General features: G+C 33.6%; 1 protein-coding gene across 4 annotated transcripts in view; it reads left to right on the forward strand.

The window, feature by feature from the left end:
* Nucleotides 1–12,247, forward strand: part of LOC143045661 (bifunctional heparan sulfate N-deacetylase/N-sulfotransferase-like) — a 31,822-nt gene that overhangs the window by 14,858 nt on the left and 4,717 nt on the right. For all 4 annotated transcript variants that reach the window (XM_076218323.1, XM_076218321.1, XM_076218322.1 and 1 more), the window contains exons 7-12: nt 5,980–6,162; nt 6,821–6,917; nt 9,850–9,973; nt 10,485–10,659; nt 11,290–11,460; nt 11,968–12,077. In XM_076218323.1, the coding sequence (XP_076074438.1) occupies nt 5,980–6,162; nt 6,821–6,917; nt 9,850–9,973; nt 10,485–10,659; nt 11,290–11,460; nt 11,968–12,077 (860 nt within the window). The remainder of the gene's footprint in view (nt 1–5,979; nt 6,163–6,820; nt 6,918–9,849; nt 9,974–10,484; nt 10,660–11,289; nt 11,461–11,967; nt 12,078–12,247) is intronic.

The following is a 12,247-nucleotide window of genomic DNA, read 5'->3' on the forward strand; positions in this document are numbered from 1 at the left end:
CTTCAAAACATTCCTATACAATCCTGTAAGTAACATACAGTATACAAGGGGGAGAACTCTTCAAAACATTCCTATACAATCCTGTAAGTAACATACAGTCTACAAGGGGGAGAACTCTTCAAAACATTCCTATACAATCCTGTAAGTAACATACAGTCTACAAGGGGGAGAACTCTTCCAAACACTCCTATACAATCCTGTAAGTAACATACAGTCTACAAGGGGGAGAACTCTTCCAAACATTCCTATACAATCCTGTAAGTAACATACAGTCTACAAGGGGGAGAACTCTTCAAAACATTCCTATACAAACCTGTAAGTAACATACAGTCTACAAGGGGGAGAACTCTTCCAAACATTCCTATACAATCCTGTAAGTAACATACAGTCTACAAGGGGGAGAACTCTTCCAAACATTCCTATACAATCCTGTAAGTAACATACAGTATACAAGGGGGAGAACTCTTCAAAACATTCCTATACAATCCTGTAAGTAACATACAGTATACAAGGGGGAGAACTCTTCAAAACATTCCTAACAAACCTGTAAGTAACATACAGTCTACAAGGGGGAGAACTCTTCCAAACATTCCTATACAATCCTGTAAGTAACATACAGTATACAAAGGGGAGAACTCTTCCAAACATTCCTATACAATCCTGTAAGTAACATACAGTATACAAGGGGGAGAACTCTTCAAAACATTCCTATACAATCCTGTAAGTAACATACAGTATACAAAGGGGAGAACTCTTCAAAACATTCCTATACAATCCTGTAAGTAACATACAGTATACAAAGGGGAGAACTCTTCAAAACATTCCTATACAATCCTGTAAGTAACATACAGTATACAAGGGGGAGAACTCTTCAAAACATTCCTATACAATCCTGTAAGTAACATACAGTATACAAGGGGGAGAACTCTTCAAAACATTCCTATACAATCCTGTAAGTAACATACAGTCTACAAGGGGGAGAACTCTTCAAAACATTCCTATACAATCCTGTAAGTAACATACAGTATACAAAGGGGAGAACTCTTCAAAACATTCCTATACAATCCTGTAAGTAACATACAGTATACAAAGGGGAGAACTCTTCAAAACATTCCTATACAATCCTGTAAGTAACATACAGTATACAAGGGGGAGAACTCTTCAAAACATTCCTATACAATCCTGTAAGTAACATACAGTATACAAAGGGGAGAACTCTTCAAAACATTCCTATACAATCCTGTAAGTAACATACAGTATACAAAGGGGAGAACTCTTCAAAACATTCCTATACAATCCTGTAAGTAACATACAGTATACAAGGGGGAGAACTCTTCAAAACATTCCTATACAATCCTGTAAGTAACATACAGTCTACAAGGGGGAGAACTCTTCAAAACATTCCTATACAATCCTGTAAGTAACATACAGTCTACAAGGGGGAGAACTCTTCCAAACACTCCTATACAATCCTGTAAGTAACATACAGTCTACAAGGGGGAGAACTCTTCCAAACATTCCTATACAATCCTGTAAGTAACATACAGTCTACAAGGGGGAGAACTCTTCAAAACATTCCTATACAAACCTGTAAGTAACATACAGTCTACAAGGGGGAGAACTCTTCCAAACATTCCTATACAATCCTGTAAGTAACATACAGTCTACAAGGGGGAGAACTCTTCAAAACATTCCTATACAATCCTGTAAGTAACATACAGTCTACAAGGGGGAGAACTCTTCAAAACATTCCTATACAATCCTGTAAGTAACATACAGTATACAAGGGGGAGAACTCTTCAAAACATTCCTATACAAACCTGTAAGTAACATACAGTATACAAGGGGGAGAACTCTTCAAAACATTCCTATACAATCCTGTAAGTAACATACAGTCTACAAGGGGGAGAACTCTTCAAAACATTCCTATACAATCCTGTAAGTAACATACAGTATACAAGGGGGAGAACTCTTCAAAACATTCCTATACAATCCTGTAAGTAACATACAGTATACAAGGGGGAGAACTCTTCAAAACATTCCTAACAAACCTGTAAGTAACATACAGTCTACAAGGGGGAGAACTCTTCCAAACATTCCTATACAATCCTGTAAGTAACATACAGTATACAAAGGGGAGAACTCTTCCAAACATTCCTATACAATCCTGTAAGTAACATACAGTATACAAGGGGGAGAACTCTTCAAAACATTCCTATACAATCCTGTAAGTAACATACAGTATACAAAGGGGAGAACTCTTCAAAACATTCCTATACAATCCTGTAAGTAACATACAGTCTACAAGGGGGAGAACTCTTCCAAACATTCCTATACAATCCTGTAAGTAACATACAGTCTACAAGGGGGAGAACTCTTCCAAACATTCCTATACAATCCTGTAAGTAACATACAGTATACAAGGGGGAGAACTCTTCAAAACATTCCTATACAATCCTGTAAGTAACATACAGTATACAAAGGGGAGAACTCTTCAAAACATTCCTATACAATCCTGTAAGTAACATACAGTATACAAGGGGGAGAACTCTTCCAAACATTCCTATACAATCCTGTAAGTAACATACAGTATACAAGGGGGAGAACTCTTCAAAACATTCCTATACAAACCTGTAAGTAACATACAGTATACAAAGGGGAGAACTCTTCAAAACATTCCTATACAATCCTGTAAGTAACATACAGTATACAAGGGGGAGAACTCTTCAAAACATTCCTATACAATCCTGTAAGTAACATACAGTCTACAAGGGGGAGAACTCTTCCAAACACTCCTATACAATCCTGTAAGTAACATACAGTCTACAAGGGGGAGAACTCTTCCAAACATTCCTATACAATCCTGTAAGTAACATACAGTCTACAAGGGGGAGAACTCTTCAAAACATTCCTATACAATCCTGTAAGTAACATACAGTATACAAAGGGGAGAACTCTTCCAAACATTCCTATACAATCCTGTAAGTAACATACAGTCTACAAGGGGGAGAACTCTTCCAAACATTCCTATACAATCCTGTAAGTAACATACAGTCTACAAGGGGGAGAACTCTTCAAAACATTCCTATACAATCCTGTAAGTAACATACAGTATACAAAGGGGAGAACTCTTCAAAACATTCCTATACAATCCTGTAAGTAACATACAGTATACAAGGGGGAGAACTCTTCAAAACATTCCTATACAATCCTGTAAGTAACATACAGTCTACAAGGGGGAGAACTCTTCAAAACATTCCTATACAATCCTGTAAGTAACATACAGTATACAAGGGGGAGAACTCTTCAAAACATTCCTAACAAACCTGTAAGTAACATACAGTCTACAAGGGGGAGAACTCTTCCAAACATTCCTATACAATCCTGTAAGTAACATACAGTATACAAAGGGGAGAACTCTTCCAAACATTCCTATACAATCCTGTAAGTAACATACAGTATACTAAGGGGAGAACTCTTCAAAACATTCCTATACAATCCTGTAAGTAACATACAGTATACAAGGGGGAGAACTCTTCAAAACATTCCTATACAATCCTGTAAGTAACATACAGTCTACAAGGGGGAGAACTCTTCAAAACATTCCTATACAATCCTGTAAGTAACATACAGTCTACAAGGGGGAGAACTCTTCCAAACACTCCTATACAATCCTGTAAGTAACATACAGTCTACAAGGGGGAGAACTCTTCCAAACATTCCTATACAATCCTGTAAGTAACATACAGTCTACAAGGGGGAGAACTCTTCAAAACATTCCTATACAAACCTGTAAGTAACATACAGTCTACAAGGGGGAGAACTCTTCCAAACATTCCTATACAATCCTGTAAGTAACATACAGTCTACAAGGGGGAGAACTCTTCAAAACATTCCTATACAATCCTGTAAGTAACATACAGTATACAAAGGGGAGAACTCTTCCAAACATTCCTATACAATCCTGTAAGTAACATACAGTCTACAAGGGGGAGAACTCTTCCAAACATTCCTATACAATCCTGTAAGTAACATACAGTCTACAAGGGGGAGAACTCTTCAAAACATTCCTATACAATCCTGTAAGTAACATACAGTATACAAAGGGGAGAACTCTTCAAAACATTCCTATACAATCCTGTAAGTAACATACAGTATACAAGGGGGAGAACTCTTCAAAACATTCCTATACAATCCTGTAAGTAACATACAGTCTACAAGGGGGAGAACTCTTCAAAACATTCCTATACAATCCTGTAAGTAACATACAGTATACAAGGGGGAGAACTCTTCAAAACATTCCTAACAAACCTGTAAGTAACATACAGTCTACAAGGGGGAGAACTCTTCCAAACATTCCTATACAATCCTGTAAGTAACACAGTATACAAGGGGGAGAACTCTTCAAAACATTCCTATACAATCCTGTAAGTAACATACAGTATACAAAGGGGAGAACTCTTCAAAACATTCCTATACAATCCTGTAAGTAACATACAGTATACAAGGGGGAGAACTCTTCAAAACATTCCTAACAAACCTGTAAGTAACATACAGTATACAAGGGGGAGAACTCTTCAAAACATTCCTATACAATCCTGTAAGTAACATACAGTCTACAAGGGGGAGAACTCTTCCAAACACTCCTATACAATCCTGTAAGTAACATACAGTATACAAGGGGGAGAACTCTTCAAAACATTCCTATACAAACCTGTAAGTAACATACAGTATACAAAGGGGAGAACTCTTCAAAACATTCCTATACAATCCTGTAAGTAACATACAGTATACAAGGGGGAGAACTCTTCCAAACATTCCTATACAATCCTGTAAGTAACATACAGTATACAAGGGGGAGAACTCTTCCAAACATTCCTATACAATCCTGTAAGTAACATACAGTATACAAGGGGGAGAACTCTTCAAAACATTCCTATACAATCCTGTAAGTAACATACAGTATACAAGGGGGAGAACTCTTCAAAACATTCCTATACAATCCTGTAAGTAACATACAGTCTACAAGGGGGAGAACTCTTCAAAACATTCCTATACAATCCTGTAAGTAACATACAGTCTACAAGGGGGAGAACTCTTCCAAACACTCCTATACAATCCTGTAAGTAACATACAGTCTACAAGGGGGAGAACTCTTCCAAACATTCCTATACAATCCTGTAAGTAACATACAGTCTACAAGGGGGAGAACTCTTCAAAACATTCCTATACAATCCTGTAAGCTACATTATTTTTAGATAATCAGAATTTAAGAGACTCACAGAATGTCATCATAGTTCACCTGTTACTGGACTATCATTATGCCTCCAAAATAATTTGCGTTTAAGGTTTCTAATTCAACCCTTACACTTATATATAAATTTGTTCTCCATAAACTTTTGTATCAACACATCAGTTGTTGTAACTGGTAACTTATTTTATTGTGGTATGTGACAGAATTTATCAAAAATTCTGTTATTGTCAGATCAAAAATTGCAAAAATATGCAACATTTGAAACAGATTCAGTGAAGACATGATTTTCAAGGCATGAGACAAAAAAAAAGTTAATGTCGTGGAAATATTTTTAAAGTATTAATATCTGTGACAATCATAAATATACCAGTGCATAAATTGCATTATATTAAATACATCAAGTCCTAAATGAACAGTTATTTCTTACTTTTTTAAAATTAAATTATATGACTTTAGATTACTACAAATACAAATACAAATACAAATATTTTATTGGCACAAACTCAATTACAATAATTGGCAACGGCCCATACAACTAGTATACAAATAGTAATGATGCAGCAATTAAACAATACTACGTAGCATATCATTGGGCACATTTCGAACAATTAAATGTGCAGTTATAAATATCAATATATATATAGGTTAATTTGTAAGAATAGACTACTGACATAAGTATATTGTATGTTATAGCTTCAAATTAATCAAATTACTTTTTATTGTAGATAAACATTTACATGACTCATATGGGTAATTATGCAAATGACAGACTAGCATTGTATACATTTGAAAGTGTAATCAAATTTGTTAAATGTTGGACAAATCTGAAGCTAAAACAGGTTACACCATTAGAAATGGGCATTAAATATTTTGAGATGTATCCTGAAGACAAAGAACCAGTTTGGCAGGTAAGAACTGTGGAAATTGTGTATAACCTTGACTGGAGTCAGTGCTAGAATTAAATGATGTTGTTGCAGGTATCTAGATAAGAGTCATTGACCCTAGAGAATATTATACGGTTTTAATGCCACAGTGATTTTGTAAATGAAAAATTTGCATATGATCTGTTTTTCTCTTTGTTAATTCAAATATGTAATATAAAATACTTTTTAGAGATAAATGCTTTTGCAATTTCAGATCTTTACTAAAAATTTGATTTCTTGGACATTTCTATTCATTCACCTATTTGTTTCAAAAGATAAACTTAAGCAGATTTTTGTAAAACCATTTGGAAAGTATTCTTTACATAAGGATTCTCTAAATTTGTGTTACAGTTCCTCAGAAATAAATTATTTCTATTAAATTTTCATGATTTAAGAAAGTGATGAAAAGGGTGTGCGTTTTATACATAAATGCATAATATACATTGACAGTTATGGTAAACTTCTCCAATATGTATTAAAAATAATTGAATGAACTTCACAGTTTCAGTTTTCTTCAAAGTCAGATTGGTTTTTAAGTCTGAAAGGCCTTAAAGATATATTATGATTTATAGAATTGGATAGCATTCAATTATGTTCAGTCAATATTCTTTTATCTGTGTCATTCCGTTACATCTCTTTCCAGGATCCATGTGTATATAAAAGACATTTACAGATCTGGTCTGCTAACAAAAGCTGTGATAGACTGCCAAAATTCCTGGTTGTTGGTCCTCAGAAAACAGGTACTATTACTTATACACTTGTAATAGATGTGGTATTAGACTTTTCAGTATCAATGATCATATTCATGCAGATTTTTATGCCCCCGCTGTAGCAGAGGGGGCCTTAAGTTATACTCTTGTTGGTCTACGTCCCAAAGTTGGTTTCTGTTCTCTAACTTCAGTTTGAGTCGACTAAATATTTTAAAACTTATATACAATGCTCATTACCACTAAATACAGATAAAGTTTGAAGTTTGGGGCGTCACTTTAACTGTTCTAGAGTAATGCCCCTTTACAAATGAAAAATGCTGAATTGTTTAGTTTCCGTTCTCCAACTTTAATTTCCTCAACCAAATGCTATAAAACTTATACACAATGCTCATTATCACTAAATACAGATAAAGTTTGAATTTTCGGGCGTCACTATAACCGTTCTAGAGTAATGCCCCTTTACAAATGAAAAAATGCTGAATTTAGTTTCCGTTCTCTAACTTTAGTTTGCTTTAACCAAATGCCATGAAACTTGTACACAATGCTTATTACCACAAAATACAGATCATGTTTAAATTTTGGGGTTGTCACTAAATTTTCTAGAGTTATGGCCCTTTATAAATGGAAAAAAATGCTGAATATTTTGTTTCCGTTCTCTAAATTAAGTTTGCATCAACCAAAATTTATGAAACTTATACACAATACTTGCTACCACAAAACTTAGATCAATTACAAATTTGGGTAGGGTAACTTTTACTGTTCTTCAGTTATGTCCCTTTATAACTATATAATATGCAATGTCCCATGGACACATTCCCCATTTATTTTTTAGATGTTCCTGATTGTGACTTTGTAGTATATTTTATGCTCAAATGTTATTCATACCCCAACAAATGAATTTTTAGGTGGTTGTAATATATTTATGTGAAATTCACAATTGTATCCCAAAAGGTTAATAACATTTGATATTCACCCAAATAATTTAACAAGATGAATAAATTGAAATATGCAACTTTGAACAAAACTGTCAGTTGTGCAGTGAACTATACAGTTCATGCGTCCACCATTCTCTGTAAATTTACCATTCTTCCATTTCTGTGGTGATAATATTGGTTAGAGAATCTTCTTTTCTGTCTAACAGTACAGTAATCTTATACACATATTTAAATCAGTTTAGTGAAACTTTTTAAATACGAATATGATGTTATACATGAACCATCATGGGGGATCCAGGATTTTGGAAAGGGGGGGTGAAGATTTTAAAGTTGGCGGAGCGGAGCGAGGCGAAAAATTTTTGGGACCTTTTTTGGACTAAAAAAAACTTAAAATAAGTGTAATATGTTCTATTTAAATGGTTCCTAATTTGGGCATGTATATTTTATAGTTGCTATAAAGTGTAAGGGTTGGACATTTTTGATGCTGTATTCTCCCTATTAATTGTCTATCAAATAATGATAGTATGGATCCCAAACTATGTACTGATATATTTGATGTGTCAGTAAAAATAGACATGGAAATTCTCGCCAGTTTGTTGCAAGTTAAGTTATCAAAACATCACAGCTTTCTTGTTGTAAACAAGATAGACGCCGGGCTACTCCATGAAATTTACTATAGGACCGACACGAGTTTAAGATATTATCGAGTTTAAAAGACAAAACATGCAGTTTTTATCCAAATGTTTGGTTTATATGTTTCACCCAACAAAACTAAGGGAAGTGAGGGGTTCCAAATCAACCAAAGGCTACGAAAGAGTCTGAAATGACAACGAATTTATGAATGGGTATACAATCATGACAATGCATTTGTAATGTATTTTTTTTTTTTTTTTTTTTTTTTTTTTTTTTTATTATTCTCATTTGATTTTTTTGACTACATGTATACTTCTTAAACAGCATTATATCTTGAACTACATGACTGTAAATTAACTATGTGTAAATATCTGTTTTGATTGTATTGTAATTTGTATGTGAGGGCCTCAGGGAAGATTAGTTTATTGTAACTAACTGAGTTTACCCTCTTTAAATAAAGAATTTATTATTATTATTATATTATTATTAATGACGGTCGACAAATAGAGACATAAAAGCCACACCCAGCAGGCAGGTTACAGTCTGGTCTTGAAATAAGTATTCAATATGTAAGTCCGGTGAAACAGACATTCCGGTCAGACATGCAAACCCCGGCCAAAAAAAATAATTTTTTTTTAGTTTCTAATAGCAAATAAGTGAACATTCACAAGACTATTGTTTTCAATCCAGATACGGCTGATAGTTTTGTTTAAGGCAAGAATCAGAGTCAATTTTTTTTTCTCTCAAATATCTCAGACTGCCACCTCAAATCAAATGGTTCGTACCTGAGACTTGAAATCTTTCTAGAGCTCATAAATACTGACTCGAGATCATTATTCAACTTTGTTATTTATAAAATAGGCTGGGGCATCTGGGGTTGAACATGTTTTCGTAGGTAAATTATATGGTGGAACATTTTTCATGAGAGTGTTATAGTCTATAGAGTATTTACTATTACTTTCTGTTCGGTGGAATAGTGAAATAGAAGTAAATATGTTCTTGCTCAATCCTGTGTCGCGTTGAAGGTTTCATGATTGTCATGACATCCTCAGCCTAAGCAATGTGTTACTGTAATTTGAATTTCAAAATGACCGAGTGACGTTTTTTCAACGCACTGGTCAACTCCACCATAGCAAATCACATGACTTTGACAATCAGTAAATACCAGCGAAAATACCTTTATAAGTCTAGTCTGATAAATCATTTTACAAAAACAAAAAAAATAGTCCAAGCAAACGGGGGTTGGGGGGTGGAGGGGGGTGTACGCCTCTATGCCCCTCTGAATCTGCCACTGACCATTATAAAAGTTACATTATATTTTGCTCGAACTCAAATTACTTCATAAATTGATGATTATTTTACTTTATCTTCTGTATTGATATTTCAATCTCCAGGTACAACAGCTTTATACAAATTCCTGCAGATACACCCAGCAATATTAGCAAACTACAACAGTCCTGAAACATTTGAAGAAGTACAGTTTTTTAATGGTAATAATTACCATAAAGGCATTGATTGGTAAGTACTCTTTGACATGTAAAAAGTTAAATCACAAAAATACTGAACTTTGAGGAAAATTCAAAACGAAAAGTCCCTAATCAAATGGCAAAATCAGAAGCTCAAACACATCAAACACATCAATGATTGTCATATTCCTGACTTGGTACAGGCATTTTCTTATGTAGAAAATGGTGGATTGAACCTGGTTTTATAGCTAGCTAAACCTCTCTGTCACATCAAATTATAAATTATAAATAAAAGTACTTTCTGCACACTGTAGTTTTGAATGTCACTTTTCATTATCTTATTTGGATTATTTGGAGAATATTATAAATATAAAAAGATTTTCAAATGGTCTTTCTGTTGTACATATCAATTTTATGTTAATACTTCTATTCCCCATTTAAATCCATGGTCAGTTAAACTCTAACAAATTTATAACAGAAAACTTATCTTTTTAGCATGTCTGCTCTCAATTTACTGAATAAAATCTTGCTTGAAAAATATAAAACCAATATTTCTTTTTCAGGTATATGGAGTTTTTCCCTGTACCTGGCAACGCTACCTCTGATTTCTTATTTGAGAAAAGTGCTAATTATTTTGATGGGGAATTAGTTCCATATAGAGTTCATTCATTACTGCCAAAAATTAAAATTATTTGTATACTCATAGATCCTGCCAAAAGGGCATATTCATGGTATCAGGTAAGTTATGTTCAGATGTGATAAATGACTTTTCTTTTAAAGCCGTTAAAAGTCCATAATGGGATTAATATTAAGCAATAGCTTACATTACATTTTTCTAGTACAGATTTAAGTAGTGATTCTTTTGCAATATTTTTGGTTTTTCATTTTCAGTACGCCAGAAAATCACAAAATCAGTATCAAAGGTTAATACTAATACTTTCACAAAGAAACATCATCGACTTTGGTCAACTGGTGTCTAAATATTTTTTTCTAAATATATGTTTTCCATAGCATGATGGGTGCCTCTCACCTCTTTACATTCCATACTGAGTGGTCAGTCCCAATTGTTCTGTTATAATTCAGTTTGCAAGACTAAGTATGTTGTTTTTTACATCTTGATTACACTGTTGTCATACTTTATCTTCATATTATTTTAAAGTGAGAACAGTCAACTTTGGAAAAATCCTTTCTCAGAATTTTATATTTCTTAGATAATTTAAAATCTATCATTATGTTTCTTATAACAGGAATGCAACTGTTTTAGATTTCCCCATCAAAATTAGGTTACACTTGATTAAAAGAATTTATATGTACTGCATTTAGCATGTCTAGTAAATGTTTCAATTGTGATTTTTCCTTTTCTTACAGCATATGCAAGCTCATGGTGATCACATAGCAGGCAACTATACATTTCATGAGATCATCACTGCTCCAGACAGTGCTCCTAGGAAAGTGAGAGAATTACGAAATAGGTCACTCATACCAGGAATATATGTCCAGCATTTACAAAAATGGTTAGAATTTTTCCCCTCCAGACAGGTTAGTGAAATTATTTAGTCAAAGATGCAAACAATCACCATATGGTAAAAACTGACTGTAAGGATATTGATTAACTGTTATGATTTAGCAGCACTTTCCTGACATATTATTATGGTATTATTATCATGTTAATGGGTTTTACCTGAATGTATTGAGAAATATGTCCTTCAGCAGGTAAAAAAACAATCACCCACAGCAAAACTTTACTCAACCTAACCATTTTTGTATTGTTTGTGACAAAAGACATTGACAGATGACATGTATATGTACTCCCTCATGGCCATGAATTTATATATTTTTGTCTCCTAAATGTTTTTGCCAAATATTCAATAATTGATATAAAGGGATACTTAGATGAAGTTGCAGATTGAATAAATTTTTAACAGTAAAATGGCAATGAAATTAATTGATTTAGTTTATAAAAAAAAAGAGGAATTTATGAATCAGTAGGATGTATATGGTTAGACCTTAGATAAGAGTACTAATCCATGTCAATTATTTTTTTAGATTTTTATAATTGATGGAGGTCGGTTAAAAAGTAATCCAGTAGCTGTAATGCACAATGTCCAAAGATTTTTACATATAGAACCGCATTATGATTATAATGACTATTTAAGGTAGGTAGAACAGAAGAAAAGGGTTATATCCAAATGTTTTTTTATTCCTGTCACAGTTTAAAACAACTGACAAGTATGAGCTGCTAGGATAAAACTTTATTTTATTTTGGATTCTTCATGAAAAATTTATATTCAAAGATACCTTTTGAAACCATTACAGAAATGACTGT

Source organism: Mytilus galloprovincialis, chromosome 9 (assembly GCF_965363235.1).
Source record: "Mytilus galloprovincialis chromosome 9, xbMytGall1.hap1.1, whole genome shotgun sequence".
In the NCBI taxonomy this organism is placed as follows: Eukaryota; Metazoa; Mollusca; class Bivalvia; order Mytilida; family Mytilidae; genus Mytilus; species Mytilus galloprovincialis.